Consider the following 26,094-nt stretch of genomic DNA (forward strand, 5'->3'; position numbering starts at 1 on the left):
AAGAAATTAGAAAAGCATTACAACATAACCAACTCATTTCAAAATTCCCAATTTGTCAACTTTCATGAACCCTAGCTTGATTTTAAGTAAATAACCCATTTAAGAAAACCCCCCAATTTTTATCAATTCAAGAACCCTAAATTGAAATTAATCTAAATGGCCAATTTCATAAAAACCCCAAATTAATTACTTGCATTCACCCTAATTTAATTAATAATGAAGTGAAAATTATACCTTGAAGGAAAATCACAACAAGATGGAAAAATGGGAATGTCACTTGCTTTCTCTTTTCTTCATTTTGTGTGCATCAACACACACCCAACACACTCTCTAAAATCTCCATTTGAAATTACTAGAATAATTGAAGTTATTATTATTACTTGAAGAATTTTTTGATTATAGAGGATGAAGCACACTCAATTTTAAACCCAATTTAATTGCCAAAAAAATAAGAAAAAAGATTATTATTATTCTTGTTCAAGTTGAAAGATTTCATTAATTATTTGGAAATAAACTTTGATTTGAGATGGAAAGAAGAAGAAGATGCAAGAAGAAGATAAAGTGAGTGTAATGGAAAAATGACTCACCAAAATGGGAGGATGGATGACATCTTTGATGCCACGCCTCTTTCTAGTTTTTGAGGGTATTTTATCCGTTATCCGCTAAAGTTTCAACTAAATTAATCCTGTATCCAAAAATAAGATACTAGAAAATTATTTTAATGTTAAAACTACAATAAAGTTTAATTTTCATTGGCTTAAAAGTTTTAAGATGTTACAATTTGTAACAGTGGTTTTTTTTTTGGGGGGGGGGGGGTCGAGAGTTCAGGGTTTCATCCTAGGCATCCATGGTTCGAGCTTCGCATATTGCCCAATAAAAGAGAGGTATATTTAAGAAGATAAAAGGGTTAAATGTTTTATAATAAACTAGTATATGTTTTTATGGGAAAATGTTAGGTAAAACATGCAGTACCTATCTTAGGTAAAACAAGGGAATTATGTAAAATTCAGGGGCTATATATGTTTATTAAATTCAAAGATTTAATTTGTAAATTATTTTTAAACTGGTAATACCTAAGCTTAGGTATCATTTTCCCATTTTTTACATAGGAAGTGAGAATTTACCAAATTTTAATTTATAGTGACAAGCTAAGCATGATCACGTACATTATGAAAAAAAAGAAGTATTGTTTATTTAATTAGGAAAAATCCACAAACATTCCACTGTCTTAATCTTCTTATCTTAATCTTGATAATAATTAAATATATTTCCACAACAATCCTAATCTGTATCTAAATGTAATATAAATATGTATGTCATCCTTTCTTTGTTTTGTAAGATAAAAAAAAGAGTAATTTAATCTTTCGTCTTCACTACGTATAATTTACTACGTGCTGCTATTCATTTTCGTTTCATTTTCACAGGTAACTCTTCTTTTATCATCTCATCAATCTTATTTTATCTATTCTTATATATATATATATATATATCAAATTATGGGTGTCAAATTTTCATGATAATTCTTTTAGAATTGCGTTTTGATTTGATAATTGATAGTATAACCCAGTGTCAAATTATTATTAGTATGTTACAAACCACCTCCATATGGTGGCCAGAAACGGTTTCTAGGCGTCAAAGGTTCGCGCCTAGAAACCGTTTATCTGTGATTAGTATGTTACTATATTTTAAAATTTTAAAATAAATAGACTTTTTATGCTCTTACTTGTTCAGTCTCAAATGGTTATGCAGAGATTGTTTTAAGTTTTTATTAAAAATGATTTTTTTTTTTTTGTTTTTATTCTTCAAATATACAAAAAAGAAAATTTTTTTATTTGGGTTTTGTATTAACTTTTGCTGTGATGGTGTTAGATTTGGAACTGTGGTTGCAGCTAAATTTGCTCCACATTTTTTAGGTTTTATTAGGAGACAACTATTTATTTGGCCTGCAATTCTGTTTTGATACCCATCGTCATGATTTTAAAATTCTTGATCAGACCGTTTTTCCACAACGGATTAATTGTTTCGATAAAGGAAGTGCCTTGATCATTTTACTAGTTTGCTAAAGAGTATATTGGCCCATTATTTTGGTACGGAGAAATATATGTACCATTAGTTTACACCATTGAATTGTATGCTCTTTTGTTGGCTTGAGCTTGAAAAGCTTTTACTTGACTTCATGTCTTTCATAGCTGCGGCAACTATGATGAAGATTGGGAAAAGAGGACTTCATTATCTACAGACGTTAAATAATGTCCCTAAGAATTTGATAGAGAAGGGCCAGAGTAGAGTCATTGAGGCATCTCTTACTCTTATTCGTGAGAGAGCAAAACTTAAAGTATGTCCCGGATCTTGATTTCATTATGCATATTTTTCCAGTTCACTTGTTTGTTTAATAGTCATCCCTTACATGTACGTCATGCTATAATTAGTAGCGGGTATATTTCCGTCGTTTGCATATAAACATTGAATATCCAGCTTCTAAAGTAATTTGTTTAGCAGGGAATAAGAGTATTAGAACATTTAATCCGGACTCACAACTCACAGTTCTTCAAACTATTAAAACTGGTAGCTGATATTAAGATAAATTCCATGAATAGTTTTTTTTTGAAAAGGTGAAAATTCTATCATTTTCTTGAAGGTTTATTACATCAAACTACAGTTAAAATCTAGACAAACTTTTCACTGCCGTAGCAGTTTTTTGTATATAGACGAATATTGACATTGTGTGTTTGATATAATTTTTTTTTCAAGGGAGAGCTAGTCCGGGCGTTGGGTGGTGCTAAAGCTTCAGCGACTCTTCTTGGAGTTCCTCTTGGGCATAATTCATCATTTTTACAAGGTCCAGCATTCGCTCCACCAAGGATTCGAGAGGCCATCTGGTGTGGAAGCACAAATTCGAGTACAGAGGAAGGTAAGCATATTGGTCTTGGTTTTTCAAAAAGCTTCCAAGTAGGAAATAGATGAGAGAATTTGTTAATCCATAAGTTTTCCTTTTGGAGATAAATGCCTCATCATTGTCCACAACTTTTGCAGGAAATGTTTAAATGTTTTTCATTAAGGGCATTATCGAATTTTTTGACACTACTCTTTAGATCTGTGGCTTCTTTATGGCCCTTAGTCCCTTACCAATAAGTTTCAATGCTCATTCTTTAACACGTCAATTAGACCAAATAAAATAAAAATTTGTTAAAAGGCAACGGGTCAAATGGGTCAAACATATCAAAGGTTTCTCAAAATGTATTTTATTGCTTGCAACCTTATAAATTGTTTGTAAAAGGTTGTTGTAATATGGTTATTGTAGTCACATTTAACAATTATTTTATAAAAAAGGTTCTTTTACATCAGTAGCTAGAAAACAGGTCCTTAGCTTCAACAAGTTTTTTTTGCACAATCTTTCAGAGATAATGTTGTTATGGATGAGAAATTGTTAGACTCCTGGTGGAGTAGAAGATACCAAGTGTTCCTTTCAGGTCAACCAAACTTTTAACTTGTACCATCATTTTAATCTGTTACCCGGTCCGCCTGACCCTCTATGTAGTTAATTTTCAGGGTTGAAGATATTTGCTACTAAGAGGCATCCCGTGTTAATGTTCATCTTATAATGGAACAGACATACTTATACCATACTTATTGTTGTGACAGGGCCATTATGTGTTTGAGACATAAATCTTATTATCTTGTGGATGCAGGTCAGGAGTTGGCTGACCCTAAAGTCTTAACAGACGTTGGTGATGTTCCTGTTCAAGAGCTTCGAGATTGTGGAATAGATGATGACAGATTGATGAATATTATCAGTGAGTCTGTCAAATTAGTAATGGAAGAAGTAAGTTAACTGTAATTATGAAGATACCAACTAAATTGTTAGATTGTAGTTTAGTATGCTGATTCTCACGCGGATTGTTGGTGCATATATAAAGTCCTAACCTTCTATTTAAGCCTTTTGTAATTCTAAGTGCCATAACAATCTGTTTCGTTGCTTCTTTGCCTGTCTCCAAAATATAAAATATAGAATTGTATGTTCCATCCACCAAAAATGAGTTGAAAATAATCTGAATATGTTACTATGATGCAAATATGAGGTGTTTGTCTGGAATTTTGCCTAGTTGTCTAAACTATATGGTTTCTTCCACAGAGTCCATTGCGCCCCTTAGTATTAGGAGGTGACCATTCAATATCATATCCTGTAGTTAGAGCCGTGTCTGAGAAGCTTGGAGGGCCTGTGGATGTCCTTCACCTTGATGCACATCCCGACATCTATGATTGTTTTGAAGGAAACAAGTATTCACATGCATCTTCTTTTGCCCGAATTATGGAAGGTGGTTATGCTCGCCGGCTCTTGCAGGTACTCCTTTTTTCCTATTAATTGTATCTGTATTGTTTTGTTTTACTCTGGTTAATAGTTTAATAGAATGAGATGATTCAGGTTATATTTTTCTTTAACAGGTTAATTAGACCAAAAGTCCCCCAAAATGCATATTTAACGCATAAGACTTGTAAATTAATATATTCAAAAAATCAAATAGCTGATGACGTAATATAAGTTTGCAATTATATGCGGCTCCCTAAATCTAATATTGGAAAGCCTACAAACCAGTGTTTTGTTTAAATTCAACCCATACCAACGCATTTGGGTTCATTACCCAACTGCTCATTTTTGTGTCCATATCTTTCCACCTCTAGAACTGGCCTTGGATGTTAATGTGAGAGGATGATACCTAACCAAATTTAAATAAACAATAATAGAAAGTGAGAACATGCTTATTCATATAGTTTCAATATGTTTAAAATAAATGGTTCAACTAGCAGATTATATGAAAAGTTGGTTCTCTATACTTTTTCCATTTTGTTTTTTGGGCTGTATCAGCTATTCATGTGACAGTTCTTGATCGTTAATATATAACTTCTTTTTTTTTAGGTTGGCATTCGGTCAATAACAAGTGAAGGACGTGAACAAGGGAAAAGATTTGGAGTTGAGCAATATGAAATGCGAACATTTTCTAAAGATCGTCATTTCTTAGAGAATCTGGTATCTTTCTCTCTTGTCTCTTATGAGTGTGTGTATTTGTAGCTGTCACTGTGTGTCCACATTACCTTTAATGGCACTATGTTTTGTAAATATTCTGCCAAACAATAGTCCACTTTTGACAGAATACTGTGGCAACACCTATAGTCTGCACTGCCTTTTTATTGAACAGCAAAATAGTCTGCACTGCCTTAAATGACCAATGTTGGTTCTATTTGATTTATAAGGTTCTAACTATATCCGAATCATTAGTTTAGTACTTTATATGTAGATGAGGCAAAATGGGCAGGTTGGTAGCAGGTCGACATAGGTTCGGGTTAAAACTAGCAATTTCTTAGTGGGGTCCAAATTAGGCTGCATCAGGTTGACCCAAGAACACCATTTTGTCCATTTATCATTATCTATATAATAAGTTAACTTGTTTATTATGATTACAACGATGATCCAATTCTCTGAATATATATGGTTTAGGAGTTTGCATACATTGAATTAGACTTTGGTGAACTTTCTACCTGTCTGATTCTTTCTCCTTTTAGTTATTTTTTTGGATATAATCTTTTTGACCTCTTTAGCTAAAAAAAATAAGTTGATCCATTCAAAATTTAAAAAGAGTTCAGTAACACCTCTATTAATATGACTTCCAAAAGAAAAAGCAAATCTAAAGTATGATTTGTTGATGTAATAAGGACTGGACAAACCAAGAAGAAACAGATTGATATATTTTTGCGATATAATAATTAACTCACTCAGAGTTTTTCTTTCTATTGTTATTATTATAGAAACTTGGAGAGGGTGTTAAGGGAGTGTATATTTCAATAGACGTGGATTGTCTTGACCCTGCATTTGCTCCTGGTGTTTCCCATATCGAGCCCGGAGGTCTCTCTTTTCGAGATGTTCTCAACATTCTCCACAATCTTCAAGCTGATGTTGTTGCTGCAGATGTGGTCGAGTTCAATCCACAACGTGATACTGTTGACGGGATGACTGCCATGGTTGCTGCTAAATTGGTCAGAGAGTTAACTGCAAAAATATCAAAGTAGATACTCTCACAAGGCATGGATCAGTTTTCATGTTTGATCTTTGTGACATCTGAAAGGTGAGTTTCGTTTGTCCATTATCAACTTGGTTGACCAAATCTTCTGCAGTCTAGAGCTGTTCAATAATTCAATTGTAACTTGATGACAGTCATTCAGTCAGTTTCTTGTTGGAATATATCTGAAGAACTCTGATTGATTGATATAGTTCAAACCATCTTTATAACTAATTATGCTTGCCCTAGTTTAAATAAAAGGTTATAAACTTTAGTCCGTTTCTAATTTGGGTAACTATCTTTGGTATTTTTACTCATAGAAACACTCAAACTTCTAAACTTTTGAATTTAACGTAATCTTACGTGGTTTTTAAGCACCATGTCAGTGAGAACTGAGAAGTAAAGATGATCAAACTTACCAACACATCATCTGCCATGTCCTCTTTTTGACCTCTTTTAACCTGTACGAATTACCTTAAACTAAAAGTTGAAGGTTTTTGTCAAAACCTTTGTCTGACGGTTTGCAGTGTGCATAAGAAGTTAGTTAACCAAAACACAAATCAAACTAAAGTTGATTATGTTTTTATGCAAGAACCCTGATGTAGAGTGAAAAAGGTAGGTACTTCAGAGAAAGTTACATGCACAAGAACAGCAAAAGGTAGCCATCTTTGATAACAATTTTTGAAAACAGTTAGATAGGAATATTTATACCGTCAAATTGGGTTAATTTCAAAAGTTAAACTTGATCGAATTACGAATATAAGGTATCATATAATATAAGTTGTATTTCTGTTTCTTATTGCAACATTAACCATGACCGTTAAGCTTCATTTTGCTTGGCCGCTTTTAATCCATTTCACGTGCTTCATCTCTTCTCTCCACAACTATATTCTTATACTTCTTAGCACACGAAACAAACAATACAAGATTTAGTGCAGTCAACGTTGCACAAAGAAAGAAAAAACGATCCAAATGTCCGTCATTTAAGTTCGCTGGGACCCACCCGGGTTTCCCATTTTTTGAAGTAATCTTCATTACCACGGACAAGATAATGCTGCTAGTATAACTCCCCATTGCTGAAGAACACATAGACAACCCCAGCCCAATACTTTTCAACTTATCAGGAACTTGTGCTGCAAAAAATTCCCACTGGGCCACGTAAGTAAATGCTTCGGCTACTCCCACCAACACATATTGTGGAGTTTGCCAAAATATACTCAATGAGCTGGTTTCTTTCGGTCCTGCACTTGCATATCTTAGCCTGTGATGTTCCACTACACCTGCTGTAATGATCGCCACTGTAGCTATAGCGAGACCAATCCCCATTCTCTGTAGCTCACTAGGCAATTTCGGTTTTCTTTTTGTTATTTTGAAATATAGAGGGAGGATGAGCTTGTCATAGCAAATAATGAATGCAGATGTGCTTATTATGTCAAAGATGGTCATGCTTGCTGGTGGGATTTGGAAGTTTGACATTTTTCTATTCATAGCAGCACCTTGTTCCACGAAAAGTGAAATCATCTGTATGAATACGACTGATGATAAAATGGTACATAACCATATTGGTAGCAGTCTTAGTACACATTTGACTTCTTCAACTTGAGTGACAGTACATAGCCTCCATGGATGCGGGTTTTCACCATCATCAGGGGTCATGATAGAAGCACGGTCAAGAAACCTGCAAAACGGGAGTATTGGAAGTTTGGAGTAGATGATAGGTATCATAAACAAGTTGGGTGGGTTGGGTACTTAGGTACTATACTAATTGGATATCGAGCATAGACTAAGTCAACTATTCATTAACTTTGTGTCAAATACTCAAAAATGTCACATCCATCTTTAACACAAGTATAGATCTAATTGAACTTACTTGAAGTCTTTAGTGTGATATATCCTCCTTGACCCACTGTCATCTTTGGAATAGTCTTCATAGAGCCCATCTCCATTGGAAGGCATTTGAAGCTTAAGTTTCCTCACGGAAGCAACGATGACTTGAGAGAATCTTGAGATAGGGTTACCTGAAGGCTTGAAATGTCTGTATCTGAAAGTTCCGCTCACTATAGCCATCAAAGCAATGAAGCCACATGCAGTAGATATCCAGAAAGCCACCACATACAGTCCCATGGTTTCAATGTAAACTAATACTGTTTCTGAGATCAAAGAACCGAGATTTAAGGCAACATAGAAGTAACTCAAGAATGCTGTTTTCGCTTGTTTTTCTTCAGGATCTTCTTCATCAAATTGATCAGCACCAAATGTAGCAAGCGCAGGCTCTGCACCACCGTTTCCAAGGGCAATTAAGTAAATCGATACATAGAAGATTGCTACTTGGTATGGTGAATGAGGCTCACATAATTCTCCTATTCTACCACAACCTTCGGGTTGTAACATAAAAGATTGAGTTGTTAATGACAATGCAATTAAACCCTGCACCAAGAAAATAGATATGTGAGACCCAAATACTTATTTATGTTGTTTAACTAATACGGCCAGATAGGCAGATACTGATCTTGATCAATTTAAGAAATATATGTAGAAAAATGGTAAAGAAGGTAAACTTTGACTTACAATGGTCAAAATAACTTGAAATATGATACAAGTGAGATATCTTCCAAAATATGAGTCACTAAAAAAGGCACCCAAAAGAGAGAACAAATAAACACTGCCCATCCAATTGCTAAACATGCTGGCTGATTCTGCATTTGATTGTCTCAACACAGATTTTGAAAACAAGACCATATTCACTTCCACTCCTGTGAATGCAAGTGTTGCTAATCCTTCATTCACTGCATCAAACAACCAACGAGCCAACCATTCATTCATTAATTTGAATTCAAGTTTTGCTAGAGCTTTTTAAGAAACGCATGAACATACCAAGCAACAGCATGCCAGATTTCCATCCTCCAGTTTTTCGTTTTCTTGCTGGTTTTCCATACCAATCCAACGATCCGTCTCTAGTGCATTCATCTAAAAGTCTTTCCTTGGCGTTCTGCATAGCATAGTTGATTAAAAAAATAAATTGTGACTTCTAAAAAATGAACCTACTTTCTTTTTATGTAAGTTTGGCTAAGATATATAACATCGTGTTTGTGTTGAAATTTTTATCATTGTAGTTTTGTTTAATTTAAACGGCACTTTTGGTCATATACTTATTTCCAATTTCAAAGGAAACCGGCCGAGAAACATTTTGTTCATATCCGGTTTTGAAGAGTCTATCTATTGCAAATAGGGATTTCAAAGTTTAAACAATGTCTTTGTTTATTTTGTTATAATTTATGACATTTTTAAGACATTTGAAACCATATATCTTTATGTATTTGACGTTTATATCTTTGTACTTGCACATGATAAAGAGAAACAAAGTGGACTTTTCAAGTCTTTGTATTTTCGGGTGGTTTCGGATTAACTTTATCATTTTTGTTATAAAATATTAGAAATACATCTATATCTTTGTAGAGAAAGAATGTAAAGACATAATTGATATTCTTCATGTGAATAATTGTGTATGATTACTTTTACGAGTCATGAAGCTCTACCAACATTTTATTATGTTAAAGAAATCTTGAAAATATGTTAAATAAATACAAACGATGATGATGGTGTTTGTTGAAAGTAAATATCTTTTTTGGTGTGAAACTCAAGATATAATTTCAGGTCACTTTTCCTTACTTTCTTTTAAATTTCTTTTTCTTGGGTCAAATATACTCTTAGAGGAAATGTTCTCTAGCTACTAGATATCGATAATAATTGATGATACATATATGTTTATGTATCTTGAGAATGGATTTCAAACTTATCTATCTATGAGAATATGATAATATGAAACTTCTGTTTAAAAGTTAATTGATGATACAAAGTCAAAAACATAATATATTGATATGAATAATCATAGAGTTAAACTATTTGTGTATGTTCATCTTGAAAAATGTTAGTATCTATATTATTTATTTTTATTTTTCTCTTATTTTTAGTTTAAGATGTTGAACCTAAGAGTATTCACAATTTCCTCGTCCCTCATCCGTTCTCCACCCGTTCTGACTTGGAGGACGAGTAAACACTACTAGGTGTGACTCGTCCGTTCTCCAAAACTCGTCCTCTGGTCCCCCCAAGGACGAGTGGTTTTCATCCCTTCAAGTTATTTTTAGTGGGTTTCGTCCTTTAACTTTACATTTTTTACCGGATTACATTCTTTTGAGAGATGAAAAACACGAAAAGTGTTTAAACTTTTTTAGCATCTTACATCCCTCAAAAAGATGTAATCCACTAAAAAGGTAAAGTTAATTGTTAAAGAATGAAAGCAACTAAAAATAACTTGTGGGAATGAAAACCATGAAATTATGTAAACTAGGGGATGATTTATGCAATTAACTCATAACTTCAAAACTTACTTGCAATTCTTATTTGAATTCTAGTTCCTATAATAGTTTAAAATTTTCAAATGAAAATGATGATGTGGCTTGAGTTTAGTCACCACTAGCTTGGATTACTTTTTGTAATCAATCAATAAATCCTAAGCCGTATATCTTTATAGGATTAGCTTTATATAGTGTCCAAATAACTAGAGTTATTATTGTGTATCCATTTTGGGTATACAATATAATTCAGGACTGGCAAACCTTCATCACGTTTCATGTGCTCAAAAAAACATGCATGGAATTTATTCAAGAAACAAATATCACGTAAAAGTGGGTTAAAACATATTAGCTAGGTTTTATTGTTGATTTCGTTTCATATAATATATCAAATTAGGTGGCAAATATAGTGTCTCTTTTTAACGGCAAACATACAAATTAAATATATGAAAATGTAAACACAAGGCAAATATAGTGTTGTTTAAACTTTTTTAATAATATTTGTTGTATATTTTTTTTTTAGCAGCGGATTAATAGTTAGTGGTTATAATATGCTTACTTATTCCTATGTTTTGCTAAACTTTTTGAAGATATATATACTGTAGATTACATATCAAAAACTTCATAAAAACAGGTGTCTTTATTATCCCCAAGATGTCTCTGTCGTCTTTGATAAAGATACTTATCTTATAAACATAATTAGTAAGACTAGCATACTTTCATCATTATTCGTTTGTGTTACAACCAATTAAATAACTAGCCATTCATTAATTATACGGAGTATATGTCACATGTAAAAAAGGGTAGAACAAAAAAAATAGATATATAGTGGTTGATTTATAAGTCTAACATTAAAGAAAAAAAAAGTTAATACAAGTCAAAACATGCAAGCCCGTACGGTGTTGATGCATGAACAACATTTCTACTCATATATCATTGTTTTCCTTTTTTTTTAATGTGAATTTCGTTGAAAACTCGTGTTGCGATTCGACAGCGGCAGGTCTAGCATACGTTGTCTTAACCGGGTCTGCACTAAAAAGCTCCTTCGAAGTAGAAATGCGTATTTCAAATACCCGATGGGGGGACCCACTGCTAATCCGCCTGAATGCACGACGATTAATTGTGGTAAACTATGTTCCCTCAGACTTAAACCTGGGTATACCCAAGCCAAGTCCTCATAAAAGGACTTAATTCATATGCCCTCCTCAAGGCTTGAACACAAGACCTCGTGCTAAGGGAGATGACATCTTAAATATGAATGTAATTAAAATGATGATTATGATAGTAATAAATTTGTAATAAGAAAAATTATGTTACCTAATATTTAACAAAAAGTAATTTACAGTATGGATTATAAGTTTTTAATACTTGTTTACATTTTGGTTACTTAATTGCCAGCTTATAACCATATAAGTTGTCATGTACCTCTAATGATTGCATAAGTAAGAGCGAGTGTAATGTAATACTCGTATATATTAAGTTCAGTTTTATGTAGCGTAATTAATAAATTAAGATGTTAGTTAGACATTATTAAGTTCTAGTATAAAATCATAAAGTTAATTATTCACTTCTGAAATACGTAAAATTTGTATTTTTCATATATATCTTCCTACGTTACTAAATGAAATCATGAATATAATATATTTTTCAGAAAATGCTACCTTGTTATCGCGAAATAATTGAAGTTTGCTTCAATAACTTTCTACTTTGAGATATTCATTGTGACTCATGTAACAGTGTGGTAAATAACTGACAATGTAAATTTATTATATATTTAAAAATTTGTACATTATACATTATTATAAAGGGCTCATTTTTATTTTAATCATTAAGCGTCGAGCATATTAAGTTGCTAAATGTATAAATGATGTTTGCATGTATTAAATACAAGATAGGTAATTGACGGTTATTTTTGTTTATTAAATAATTGACGTTTAATTTTGTTTATTAAGTAAAAAATAAACATGAAATTTGACTTAATTATATTAAACTTATTAAGTAAAAAGAAAACGGCGCCTAAATCACTTAATTTCACAATACTAAAATACAAATCTTAACGAATTAGTTTTTACTTAAAAAAAATAACGATAATTGTCAAATAATAAGGCTTCGATTAACCGCGATTAATGTTTACTTCATTAATTACCATAAAATCTGGTTTTATGTCTTTATCAATAAAAACAAAAACAAGAAACACGTACGGGTTCTTTAATAATATAGCAAGCATTTGCAACAAAAACACACTTTCAAATAACACAAGACTCAAATATATGTCCATGTTTTGAATTTATTTTATGAATTAAAAACGTTTGGGTAATTGGATTTGCTTATTTGAGTGGTTTAGAAATCCTAAATATATATCATAGACAAATGATTTATCAACCTTTTCCTACTTAGAATTAATTTAAACATATATAAGAAATCGAATTATCAGTACCTGGAAATCATTGTTGCATAACATTGAATTGTGATCTGCTGTTGAAGGTTGACTGGATTCTTTTCTTGACTCCATATATTTTAGTGTGTGTTTTGTAGTGTGTGCTTTGTGAAAGGAGAACCAAAAGGTTTATGGGAAACTCACTGTCTCACCCCATTTATATGTATGGAGATACAAATGTAACATACAATATAATATTGGAAAAATATTAAAGTGCTTTCTCCTAGTACTGGAGTGTGGGAGGTAATTTGGGTTGGATTCAAGTTAACAGGTTTGATTTGACAAGGGTTCATCTATGATTAATGATAAACAAGCACCTACAATATACTAATTAAAAGAGTATCAAATATTTTTGGAGTGACATGTGGTACGTAATTTGTTTGATCGATACATTTATCTTTGGTGTTGGACAGTAACGGATTCAAGATTTCAAGTCCTAATGGTTTTGAGATTGTCACGATAACTTAGTTGAGACAAAAACAAAAAAACTAAACGTGTCAGGTCTATTGGCCGGGTCACAAATGCAAACCTATAAACATAAATAATTGTACTATAGCAAGTAATACTTGTAACCAGAGCCAGTCCTAGCATAGGGCTAGCTAGGCAACAACCCATAGCAACAAAAATCTACAAAATTTTAGGGGCAGCGTTATATTCATTCATATCCATATTAGAATACACTTGGCTCAATTTCTACTTTATAGTCTCCTTTTATTGAAAAAGCAGCGTGGTTTGGATCATCCTGATCTTTGGATCTTTGGAGACAGAGGTCAAAGATTCAATTCTCATCCTATGTAAAGGCCGGAGGTCTTTTTCTATCTTGGTAGGGATAAGGTCTGTTTACATCTTAACCTTCCCCATACACCGTCAAGGTATTGGGACTCAAAAACCCGCGGAAAACGACACTTAGCAGTTTATTTCTTTCTTTCTTTAATCTACTTTTATTGAGTAAATTAAGTGTTTAGTTTTTAGTAGGCTTAGCTTTTTTAGCTCATTATATACACGTAGCCACGTAGGTAAAACATGAGATCAATGCAGCAAACAAACATATTTATCTGTATAGAGACTTTACATGATCAATGCAGCAACTTACAACCAGCATTCAAATTTAAAGGTTATATTATTCTATTATTTATTTACTTTTATTCTTTTTATACAAGGACTTAATTTAATTTAATTTGGATTCAAACATGTAAGAATTTTTTTATTAGTTTTTATATCATGTCATGGACATATTTTTAACCATCACGCGCGTCCTCATCGTCCTGAGCATCCAAATGGTGAGGACCGGCACTGCTCATAACTTTTACAATATTATTCGATGAGGTTTTAAACTTTGGATATGTTGTTGAATAGATAGAAATTGTATTGTAAGTTTTTTTTAGTTAAAGCTTTGGGCTTATTTTCTTGAATATAATGAGTTTTTATTTTGTAAGGGGTTTCACCCAAAACTTCTAAAAGGGTTCAATTAAATTTTTACTATCAAGTGATTAGTGAGGTTGCATCCATATGATAGAGTATATGTTTAGAACTAGTTTACTAATAAAAAAACGTGACACCCACAAACACAACATGATAATTAATTATCACGATGTACCTAGAATGAGCTTTAATTACTCGTGCATGTCCAGCTTGCGGAACCAGGATTCAAAGTAACCCGTAACACAATTTTTTTAATTATCACTAGTTTTGCATGGGTGTACAGTAACAATAACGATTAGATTATTGTTTCATTTTTAAGATTTTTTGGGCTATTCTAGTAGTTTTTAAAAGTTTTTCGGCATTTGATAGTTTATATTTCTCATTTAGTTGCACATGTATGTATTTATTCGTTTATTTTCAATAAAACCTTTTAAAAGTTTGAAACTAGTTACATTGACCGAAATCTCAAATTACTTTGACCCGTAACACCCATAAAGAATACATTATTTTTCCAAAAAAATCGCACTACATTGGATTAACAGATCCGTAGTCCCGGCTACCCCTAAGGGCAGTTTCGCCTATATATGTATAGCTACTGTATGTCGATCGCACATAAAAATGACTCATTTTAAATGAGCTTTCGTCTTGTATGAACATTGATACGAACCCATCCCATAATAGGCTCGTATCATGCCATAAGCTAGGTGTAGAACTCACTCCCAAAACCTAGCTCAAAGGAGGAAGGGACACCTACGCTTATAAACCACCAACTAATCACATACTTGGCCGATGTGAGATCATATCAAACATCACCTCCACACCTTTTCTTCATGTTTTGATAAGAAGAGTATTACCTCCTCTAGCTAGCTTGCCACTTGCCACATAAAATCTTTAGCTCATCTCTTGATTATTACTCCCTCCGTCCCATTAATCTTGTCCAATTTTAAATTTTCGAAGTCAAACTTTACGAAATTTGACCATAAATATTTTTGTTTGTGTTATAGATTATTCCTTAAAAATTATATGAATTGATTTTGTTTTAAATGTATGTTTCATTGGTATAACTTTAATGAACTATTATATAACACAAATAAAAATATATATGGTCAAAGTTTATAAAGTTTGGCTTTGAAAAATTAAAAGTGGATAAAATTAGTGAGACGGATGGAGTACTAATTATTACTCCGTATATATGTGTTTGGAAGATTTTAAGCTTTTTACGTTTATGATGTTTGCTTTAAACCCAAGCATGAATTAACAAAAGTTGTCACCCAATCATATGTTCATTTCTAGCTCATCTCTTAGACTCTTATTGCTAACTATATTTGTTTTTTTCTTTTTAATGAGCTACAAGAATCACAACTAATAAAAAGGATGGAGACTTGAAAGAGATTAGAGCATATACTAATATTTGGTCCGAGATATATGATGAGTAGCGAACTTTCATTTGTTTGCAAATCTGAACCATATATTAGTGAAAACAAAATGACTAGCGAAAAATTGGAAAAGGGAAGTAGGGAGTAATGTTAAATATTTGAAACATAAACCGATGGAAAGTCCAAAATGCTCAGACTTAAGTAATCAACATTACCTAGCTAGTTAGTTCGACTGGACTTGATAATCAATATTTAAATAATATTAGTATAAATAATAATTAAATTTGTATTGAGCTGATGAGCTCAGCTTAATTCGACTCGATATTTTGTCGTTCAACTTTGCATGATTTAATAATACTATATTTATATGTTAAAAAATACCATAGTTTTACAACCTCGATAAGGCTCATAAGCCTTATGAATTTAGTCTTTTGTTACTCGAGCTCGACTCAATGACTAATTGAGTAATTGGAGTTCGACTTGATTTAACCAGGAGCAAATTCAAATATATTGTGAGTCGATCTTATGTAGATCACTAGGTGTGTACAAAAAAAATAAATAAAGCAAGGGGTTGTCGGATTTTATTTTCATTGTTATTGTAACTTTATATATGATAATGTTTCGATGGAGAAAGATAATTTGAGTATGAGATAAAATTTGGGCTCGGGGACTCTTCCCAGCCGTCCGATCACTGCATCTTGATGGCTCAGATCACTTCTATCAGATCATTGCATCTTCCTCCTTTTCCTCCTCTTCCTTCCTTATTCTCCGGCGAGAAAACCACCGTCACCGCCTCCTTCTTCTACCTTTTTCTCCGGCGAGACAACTACCGCAAACACCATCATCTCCGTCCACCCCAGCCACGGCGCCGACGTTTTCAATGGCAAGGGCTGCGCCCATATTGTATTAAACCGTCACCATCTCTTGGATTGCCGCCCATCAAATCCATACCATTCCCATATGCGTCTGGTGACAATCCTTTTAGATTGGATGAGGGCAACGTCCGTACCATATCCACCGGAAAACAAAACTGATGATTGCCAGAGATGTCGCCGGAGATGTCGTTGCCACCACCGGAGATGTCGCTGAATCAATATGATCAGTGGTGATTAGGTCCGATGATGAAGACCCTTCCATGTGTCTTTTCTTTCCTTCTAATCTCCAGATATGAAGGTCCAGATTGACCCCTTATTTCCTTTTGATTGCTTGTTCCTAATTTAACCCACTCTATGTTTCGATTACTCTTGTATAACTTTGTTTATTATATACTTCTTTAATCCCAATTTAGATGTTTCGTTTGAATTTTTGGACGTCTTTTATTTTAATTTTGACTTTCAATATTTTTACTAAATAATTAATCCTGATAAATTAATATACCTGATGCGAACAAATGATATACACCTTTCAAAAAAAAAAGAATTATATAATAAAAAAAGAGTTTTATTAATGACAGTTTAAGGGTTGTCAGTAAAAAATAATTTGGCGCATTAAAATTTGTTTTTGCTGCATTAAAATTTATAGCATTAAAAAATTCTAATGTCAAAGTTGAAAAAAATTCAACAAGTTAGACATTCAAATTTTACTTTTTTTAACAGCTAGTCGGTATTCTACACTAGGGGACACCTCACTGTATAATGGTGAAACCCTGCACGTACTCTAGACTACGAGATGTAGACTATAAGCTGTTACAGGTGATTCAAAGAAAAAAACCCCAAGACATGTCATTCTAGTGAGTCGAACGCATGACCTGAAGTAAAACCACGGATGACTCCAGCCAGTTAGACATTCAAATTGAGACAATGTGATTAGTAAAGTAATTAACATTTTAATTGACAACTAATCGTATTATAAACTTTATAATATATACTAGCACGGCACCTGCGTGATGCGGCGGTGGTCGTGGCGGCGACGGTTGGTGGTGGAGCGGCATTGAATTGTGTATATAATTGATGTAAATGGTTAATGGACATATTTTAAAAGATAAAATATTGATAGTGTAATTTAATCATTAGTGTCAAAGGGGTAATGTATGTGAAAGTATTTTAAAAGGTGCCAAGTAAAAATATTACACATTTTCAACATTATCAAAAATAAAAATGGTTATTCTTTTTATAATACGAGATGGGTACCCGCGCAATGCGTCGGCGGTGACGGACACGGATGGTGTTAGTGGCGGTGGTGGTAACGATGTGATTATTAAAACTTTATTAAAAATATTATAGAGATATAAATGATAGTATAGTTATTTTATGATTAAGAGATGTATATTTTATAAATAACTTTATTAAAAATATTATAGAGATATTAGGTGGAAATATTTAAATTAATTAATAAAGGAGATAGATAGTTTAGAAAAATATGGGTGTAAGATATTTTAAAAATATATTGGGTAGATTTAGTGTGTGAGTTAGGAATGTGTTGAAAATTAAGGGTAGTTTGTTTATTAATATAATATAGATATAGATTTAGGAATAAAATGTTTGGTGGTAGTGTAAATTAAAAGGGTAAAATAAGAATTTTAAAGATAGAATGTTTAATTTGGAAGGGAATAGTTTGTTTATATAGGGAGTATAGATATAGATAGTATAAATAATAATAGAGCCCAATAGATAAAAAATCTTGGCCCATCAAAAACCCCAACCAAAATCATTTCTTCGGAATTCTTCCCTCTGCCACTCACACTCACACAAAACCTATACATACATACACTGTATATACACATATACATACAGATACAGATTAATCATTAATCACATAAACAAAAGAAATGGTGTGGATGACGCCGACTCTTTCGGCTACAATCTCCCGCCTAAATCTATTGACAAACACTCTATCACATAATTATCAACACACCATCAAAATCTTTAAAACATTATCAAATTCAAAACCAAGACCTCAAAAATTACCTTTTAAAACTTCATTTTCATCCACTAATTTCAACTCTAAAAATTCAGTATCAAAAATGGGTCTTAAAGATAGTTTGGTTGTTTTGGGAATTGAGACTAGTTGTGATGATACTGCTGCTGCTGTTGTAAGTTTCTTTATATATATATATATATATGAGCTGTTTTGTTTTGTGTTTTATAATGAATAAGTAGTTGATAAAGAATGTTGTTTTTGGGTGTTTTGTGTTATACTAGGTTAGAAGTGATGGTGAAATCCTTAGCCAAGTTGTATCTTCTCAGGTAACAAATATGTATATTTTTATAGATAAACTTGTGGGCATTCATTTAACAGCGTAAATTTGATGCTAATTCTTTGATAATGTTGCACGGAAATACGATGCCAGTCCCTAAGATTTACTGTATGACAAGTCCAAAGGATTAAATAAGACTTAATACTTATAATGAGAATATTTCCAAATGAAATATTCCCATCTACATGTGCTACGTTACCGAAATATACATTGTCACAAGTTAGAAATTTTGCTGGTTATCTGGCTAGTAAATGCCCAACAGTTTAATTCGAGCAGAAGACCCTTTAGTTTTTTAATACAATTTTGATAAATCTTTTTTATTTTTATTTTTATTTTTTGTGCAAGTATGGACGAAACTGGATTTTTATTTTGATATCACTTTCATTAAGAACGTTTTTTTATAGTCAACCTGTTATTGAGCAAACAAAAAAAGATATATGATAAGTTCGTCAAACTAGTAGAAGTGGAGTTTTATGGTAGATCCCGTCCAAAATGGATAGAAGAAGAGAAGTTGGACGTTATTAGTTTTTGAGTTGTTGGCTACTAATAACTTTCACTATGATTATTAGGCTAGAGATACACAGTTATTGGGTTAGCTTGTTAATATGGGGTTGGGGTGTTATTGTTACAATTAGAAATACTTAGGAGTTAGCAACTTAATCTTTAAGGGTCTTGGATTGAAAAAAATTTCAAAAGTCGAAAGACTATCATTTAAGTCAGAAATGACCATGAATAGAACACCACTCACCGTTATAAGGAACAAAGGGAATCAGAGTGACACTTGTCTTGGGAATATGTGTTTTCATTTTCTCAAATGGTGAGAGCATCACCATTCTTGTGATGTTATCACTACAAAAAGTGGTTTCATGTCACCATCACACTCTTATCACATTGAACACCCCCCCCCCCCCCCCTCCCAATTGGAAACTGATACCCACAGTACCCCACAATTTCTCACCTAGTACCCTACTATACCCGCATAGAAAGAAACTCAGACAACACGTGTGATACCGTTCGTGCCGATGCCATCGCGCTCGTCTTCGCGCTTTGCCGCCAACTTTTCTTCCCAGGTTTGCGGTGTGATAGGCGCTATTGCACGCTACCACACCAAGCGTTGAAGACACTCTTAAATTCTTAATGTAATGTACTGTCTGTATTCAATAGAAGTCCCTGTACCAACCTTTTAAAATTTGGTTGATTATGATGGAAATTCTTGTTTAGATCTGAAAAGTTGTTAGTAGCTTGAGGGGTTAGATAAACTTAGATTATTAGTAACTTAAGAGATAGTTATCATCTTCTTTGATTTTTAGAACCTCTTCAGGTGATCTGTTGAGTTCAGTGAAAGCTGGGGATGGTTTAATTTTATGTTGTTATACAGTGGAACATGAGAAATGAGGGATTAATTATGGGTGCTATGATATATGCTTTCCTATATGTCAGTTATCATGAAGTGTCACTAAGTGAAAGCAGGATAACCCAATAAAATGAACCAAATATTCGCATTAGTGTACATGGAAAAATTTATGCATGAACCTTATGAAATATGAAAGGGAGAGATCATCAAGTTATGTGGTCCCCGCTGTCATACAAGTGTTTGTCATGACCCTAATGCACATTCTTGGTCTTTTGTGCTACATATCATGTGTGCCACATATGCTGCAACACGATTTTTGAGCAAATGTACATACTTCAGATGAAATTCGTAGTGTTTCAAAATTTCACCTACTTCTAATATTCTAATGTATGCTCATCAAGGCAGATCTTCTTGCCAAGTATGGCGGAGTAGCTCCAAAGATGGCAGAAGAAGCTCATTCACAAGTGATTGATCAGGTAAAAGATCCGCCAATCTGCATATTTTGTTTTTTAACCTATATTTTGTTTTATAAGTGTGTAACATAAGTGAAATTTTTTTATTTATTATCGATGCTAACTTAGCACCATGAACCGTCAATGATGTAAATGATTGTAACCTCTGTTCTGTGGTGTAATGCTTTTAGGTAGTACAGGAAGCACTTGATAAGGCTAACTTGAAGGAGACAGATCTTTCTGCTGTTGCAGTTACTATTGGTCCTGGGCTAAGCCTGTGTCTACGAGGTACGTCTGATTTCTTTCCACTACTGTCATCATTTAATGCACTTGCACATGCGTAATTTGATATATAAAAATGAGGCAATTAGTGCTCATGCTGATTAATTTGTTGTTCTGCTAGCATTATTTTATAACGTTTAACCACAGAATACACATCTTTATGGAGGGACATAATGTGATAATGCTTATATCATAGTTTGTGCATTTTATATGCTTTGATTTAGTAATTAGCAAAATGAAAGTATATGAGGTTGCAGCTCTGGTTTTGGTGTGTTTCTGGTTTTTATATTTTTCCGTCCCTTTCCTAATGAAGTTATGTTGTCTGGCTTGAAGAGGAGCCTAGCTCCTGATATTTTGAAATATTATTGTAGTTGGTGTGCAGAAAGCCCGCAAAATTGCTGCTACTTACCAGTTGCCATATGTTGGTGTGCATCACATGGAAGCTCATACTTTAATAGCCAGGTATAGTATAAATGGAAGACGAGATCTATAATTATGTAGCCCATACAGCTTAATCTTTTCCATAGAACCTGATTCTGATATTTATTCATTAAATTTGTATGTTTCTTTGTTTATCTCCTTTATACGAGTTTTGACTATCTTTTGTTTGTTTATTGCATATGTAATTTGGTTGAAAGATAAACTAAGGGGTCACTTGTTTATCTTTTCATTTTCCACTATGTCTTTTTGCATCATTTTGGTGAATTCGGTGGGTGGGTAGTTTGATCGTTATAGTTTAAAGGGTAACCTGGATCCACCTGCTTTAGAAAGATAAACATGCCTGGATAAAGTGGTATACAACATGACCCTTGTTGTCTTTTGATCTAATAATTATGTGTTTGCTACTTTTAAAGTGACTTGACTTTTCTACTACAATGATTCTGGCTGTCCACTTTCACCACTAGATCCCCCGACCCCTTTGATAATTCTATTGGCTTCAAGTCACATTGTTGGTTTTTTTTCTGGATATCTTTAAATATATAATTTAAAACACTTGCAAGTGAAATATATTCATCATTTTTTCTCCGACATTTCACAATTTCCCGTATTGCTTCTTTCTTGAAAGCTAACCAGTATATTTAGTTGACTAATAGGCCCCATCAATTGATGGTGTTCCCTTATTGTGTATCCAAATCATTGTAGATTAGAATCATGAACTTAACATGCTTGTGTTTCCTAGACACACTTGTTCGCTGTGCAAAAGGTGCTTCCATAATCGAGTCATAATCCTTTTTCTCTTTTTAGGCTGTGCGACAAAGATTTGGAGTTTCCTTTCATGGCACTTCTTATCTCAGGTATAATCAAGTACCACCACCGTACACTATCTTAAAGTTGGGCAGTTAACAGTTGCAGAATTTCAGTACCCTGGTAAAGGTTATATTTTTAAAGTAAATCCCAGCTAATTAATGATTTACCATTATGAAGTGGAACAGATTTCATAGTAAATTTATAGTAATCTTAAATCCTTGGATATCAAGACCAAAGAGAAACATTAAAATATGTTTAATATTGGAAGAAAGATTTGTATGCTACTATGCTAGACATATACGCAATATGGAACTCGCTATTCAGATATTCACAATCCACTATCAAAACTTGGTAAACAACACGAGATGTTGTACATGAATAATTTTTACTATAAAATAAGGTTGATCATCTTTCCATTTCTTAGATCATGATGACATTGTTGTTTTAGGGTTTTCCCAAATTTAAAATAATGTCACTTGTTTTGATAAAGCTGTCAACCAAGGTGAAGTATGTCTGTACACGACAAGGAACTTAGACATTCATGTCATGTGTTTTTTATTTGAATAGTTTCTGTTCCAAATTGCAGAACATATTACTCAATCAGGAATAAATTTCTCTTGCATTCTTAGGAGGACATAATCTCATAGTTCTTGCACGTGATCTTGGTCATTACTTACAACTTGGAACTACTATTGACGATGCTATTGGTGAGGCATATGACAAGTCTGCAAAGTGGCTTGGCCTTGATTTGAGGAGAAGTGGCGGGCCCGCCATAGAGGAGCTTGCTCGACGCGGTGATGCTAATTCTATAAAATTCTCTGTAAGTTATTTCTGAGTGGGGCATGTAGAATATGTACATTGATATATCTGTATAATTCTGTTCGTTTCTTTTGTGGTTCAGGTTCCAATGAAACAACATAAAGATTGCAATTTCTCGTATGCTGGTCTAAAGACTCAAGTAAAGCTTGCAATTGAATCCAAAAAGATGTAAGAAACGTATTGCGAATAAAATTTCATAAATTGTCATGAATTCTCTATATGTGGCCTAGTCAAATCTGATATTAACCATCAACTATTCATGCGATAAATATCATGTTCTTGAAGTTCGAATACTTGTCTATGTTTCTCTTCATATTTCAATAACTTATCATTCTAGTAATATTTCTTGCAGTGATGCTGGCATCCCCTACTCTTCTGCTAGTATTGAAGATCAAGGCCTACGAGCTGATATTGCCGCCTGTTTTCAGGTGACAAATAAGACATATACATCATTTTAGGTAGTAAATATCTGCATGGTCTCATTGTTTCATGATTTCCTTTTTTCCTTTCTAAATCTTCTGTACAGAGAGCTGCTGTATTGCATCTAGAGGAAAAGTGTGAACGAGCTATTCAATGGGCATTAGAGATTGAGCCTTCAGTTAAACACTTGGTATAGTTTGTTAGCTCTGTTGTTTTCAGATTATTTGACTGAAACCATTCACGAGTAGTTTTGGTATTCTGGCATGAGACCTACTTTGGTTGTATTGTATACCATTAATCCATTTCATTGGTTTTGCTATCTGTAGGTTGTCTCAGGAGGTGTTGCATCGAATCAATATGTGAGGGCTCGGCTCCATGAGGTTGTTGCAAGGAGCTCCCTTCAACTTGTCTGCCCTCCACCAAGTCTCTGCACAGACAATGGTATTTTGTTTCCCCGCACGAAACGGAACACAAGCACATCTTATATCTGCCCAAACCTTGTACATAGATTTAGCCATTTAGGAAAATGAAGAATTCATTTTATTAAAAAGATCAATTATAGTATTAATCCTAATTCTAATGTAGTTTTCTCTTTTAGGGGTAATGATTGCCTGGACAGGCATTGAGAACTTCCGCTTGGGAAGATACGATCCTCCACCACCTGCCGTTGAACCCGAGGACTGTCAGGTTTGTTGATGTTTCCATTTTTTTCTCTCCTACTATCAGGACTGGCCACCAATTTCGGTAACTAGTTTGGATAGATGTCCTTTCTGGTAAACTTTCAAATAAGAAAAACCATAAGTGTGGTACTTGTCTAGGTTTAGCATGCCTACTAATTTCACTTAATTACCTGCCAAATTTTATTTGAATTCGTCTATCTTGTAAAAATATCCTTTTTGAAGCTTTTCAATGATCAATCACTTTAAAAGGGGTATTTTGACCATTGAATTTTCTATTTGGTTTATATATATATATATTAAAGAACTACATGAATGTGCACATGATAGGCTCCGGACGAGCAAGCGATTCAAAATGGTTCCCTTGTATGAAATCTCCAATGATCCTCAATATACATTTCTGTTTGATAAGTATTTCTTTTCTCCAACTATCTGTAATACTTGAATGTTATAAATACAGCTTGATTTGAGGCCAAGGTGGCCGTTGGGGGAGGAATACAGTAGAGGAAAAAGCATAGCTCGGTCAATGAAAACGGCTCGTATCCATCCATCTCTTACTTCTCTTACCCAAGCTTCTCAACACCAATGTTTATAACCTCCACTAGCTCGCATTCATATTCTTCCAGCTTTTGGTTTCTTTGACGTAAAATGCTTATATTTGAATGTTTTTGTCTTCGTATGCTTGGTAACCTAACAAATGTTGTTGGTTTGAGTTATAGGTTATTATATAGTCTGTAGGCATATATAGAAATGTATCTCAACCTTATATATGTATCGACCAACTATTGTAAAACTGATTGTTGTAATTTTGTAACCCTCATTTTTATTCTGATTTTGATCTAGTTTGAATAAAGTGATCCATCTCTGATGTGAGAATTAGAACTCAAAGGCTCTAAAGTATGGGTGGATTTAGTACCTTGTGCAGATGCTGCTAAATCCCGATACCAAAGTAACCCTTGAACCAAAACCAAATAACATAGCGAAATTGTTATACCGGTAATGGTTTTTGTACCGGGGAATTAAACCAACTTAACACCGTTTATGTTCTTGAGTAGGGCTGTCACGAGCTTTTATCAAGCAACTCGAGATCGAGTCGAACTATTATCGAGCCCGAGCCCTAAATTAAAGCTCGAATTAATTATCGAGCTCAAGCTTTACATAGCTCGGCTTGTGTACTTATCGAGCTTTTCCGAGGTTCAATATATTATGGTATATATTTGTATATATAATACCTGAATAGTCAAGTCCTGTCGAGCTTTTTGAGCCGAGCTCGAGCTTGCACACTGAAAACTCGTGGAGCTCGGCTCGGCCCAATAAAACCCGTATTCTTAAGTTGTAGCAATGTTTTTGGGTGTTAACACTTCATTACAACTGTACATAGAGTTATATATAAGTTTTGGCCTAGCTTATATGTTGCAAGAGAAGAAATTATACGTTTCTGTTCGGAATTGTCTTTTACCTATTCTCCATTTAAAAGTGATTCAGAAAATGGTTTTGTAAATGATGGCCTGGTGGGTGCCTTGTACATTAATTTATATAATATTTTTGTTGAAAGAAAACAATATCATCCACTATATTTATTAATGGGCTAACCATCCATGCTGTTGACCGCATGAATGTTAGTTGCAGTTACCATGAAAATTAGGAGGAGATTTTGTATAATTCATAAACTAAAAGGGTTAAAATGTAAATTTCTTTTAAAATTTGTTACTGTTAAAAATCATTTTCCCTTCATTAATATATGTAAATAAACGTATCTAATCTCATTTGTTTTGAATTGTGTGATGGCATTTGCTAATAAAACCAACCGACACCATTCGATACCTCTTTCGGTTTCCTTCTTATTTGGTACCGATCCCAAGAGTACCAAACTGAAGACAAAAATTACAAGGAATTTGTAAGTAGAAAGTCTCTTTTGTCAATTTTGTGAAGACAACGAAAAAACAATTGACTATTTTCTTATTTCCTGTCCCATTGCAACATAAATCTGGTATTATGTTTTCTTA

At 33.4% G+C, this 26,094-nt stretch overlaps 3 protein-coding genes across 3 annotated transcripts; 2 read left to right on the forward strand and 1 right to left on the reverse strand.

The window, feature by feature from the left end:
• The first annotated feature begins 1,280 nt into the window (after positions 1–1,280).
• On the forward strand, positions 1,281–6,334 carry LOC122596214 (arginase 1, mitochondrial). The gene is made up of 7 exons (XM_043768755.1): positions 1,281–1,424; positions 2,190–2,335; positions 2,752–2,911; positions 3,690–3,823; positions 4,133–4,342; positions 4,916–5,026; positions 5,803–6,334. Exons 2-7 carry the CDS (start codon positions 2,201–2,203, stop codon positions 6,061–6,063), a joined length of 1,011 nt encoding a protein of 336 aa, XP_043624690.1. The 5' UTR covers positions 1,281–1,424; positions 2,190–2,200; the 3' UTR covers positions 6,064–6,334.
• A 470-nt stretch (positions 6,335–6,804) lies between these two features.
• LOC122598459 (protein NRT1/ PTR FAMILY 7.3-like) lies at positions 6,805–12,951 on the reverse strand. Its single transcript, XM_043771055.1, has 5 exons — positions 12,843–12,951; positions 8,928–9,042; positions 8,622–8,839; positions 7,924–8,480; positions 6,805–7,731 (listed from the first exon to the last, which is right to left on the reverse strand). The coding sequence occupies exons 1-5, from the start codon at positions 12,915–12,917 to the stop codon at positions 6,900–6,902; spliced, it is 1,797 nt and encodes a 598-aa protein (XP_043626990.1). The 5' UTR covers positions 12,918–12,951; the 3' UTR covers positions 6,805–6,899.
• A 5,334-nt stretch (positions 12,952–18,285) lies between these two features.
• LOC122596073 (probable tRNA N6-adenosine threonylcarbamoyltransferase, mitochondrial) lies at positions 18,286–24,920 on the forward strand. The gene is made up of 13 exons (XM_043768587.1): positions 18,286–18,671; positions 18,781–18,825; positions 20,592–20,666; positions 20,834–20,930; positions 21,296–21,386; positions 22,170–22,219; positions 22,802–22,992; positions 23,074–23,159; positions 23,344–23,419; positions 23,518–23,601; positions 23,738–23,852; positions 24,010–24,098; positions 24,549–24,920. Exons 1-13 carry the CDS (start codon positions 18,408–18,410, stop codon positions 24,681–24,683), a joined length of 1,398 nt encoding a protein of 465 aa, XP_043624522.1. The 5' UTR covers positions 18,286–18,407; the 3' UTR covers positions 24,684–24,920.
• Positions 24,921–26,094: the final 1,174 nt, after the last annotated feature.

Source organism: Erigeron canadensis, chromosome 4 (genome assembly GCF_010389155.1).
Source record: "Erigeron canadensis isolate Cc75 chromosome 4, C_canadensis_v1, whole genome shotgun sequence".
Lineage (NCBI taxonomy): Eukaryota > Viridiplantae > Streptophyta > Magnoliopsida > Asterales > Asteraceae > Erigeron > Erigeron canadensis.

Bases quoted from the DNA above. Each gene is read 5' to 3' on its own strand.
- LOC122596214 (XM_043768755.1), top strand. From the start codon at position 2,201: ATGATGAAGATTGGGAAAAGAGGACTTCATTATCTACAGACGTTAAAT. The intron at 4,343-4,915 runs GTACTCCTTTTT...CTTTTTTTTTAG, and splicing joins ATGCTCGCCGGCTCTTGCAG to GTTGGCATTCGGTCAATAAC. The intron at 5,027-5,802 runs GTATCTTTCTCT...TTATTATTATAG, and splicing joins GTCATTTCTTAGAGAATCTG to AAACTTGGAGAGGGTGTTAA.
- LOC122598459 (XM_043771055.1), bottom strand. From the start codon at position 12,917: ATGGAGTCAAGAAAAGAATCCAGTCAACCTTCAACAGCAGATCACAAT. The intron at 9,043-12,842 runs GTACTGATAATT...TATGCTATGCAG, and splicing joins TATGCAACAATGATTTCCAG to AACGCCAAGGAAAGACTTTT. The intron at 8,481-8,621 runs GTAAGTCAAAGT...TTCTTGGTGCAG, and splicing joins TTCAAGTTATTTTGACCATT to GGTTTAATTGCATTGTCATT.
- LOC122596073 (XM_043768587.1), top strand. From the start codon at position 18,408: ATGGTGTGGATGACGCCGACTCTTTCGGCTACAATCTCCCGCCTAAAT. The intron at 23,160-23,343 runs GTAAGAAACGTA...TATTTCTTGCAG, and splicing joins GCAATTGAATCCAAAAAGAT to TGATGCTGGCATCCCCTACT. The intron at 24,099-24,548 runs GTTTGTTGATGT...TTATAAATACAG, and splicing joins TTGAACCCGAGGACTGTCAG to CTTGATTTGAGGCCAAGGTG.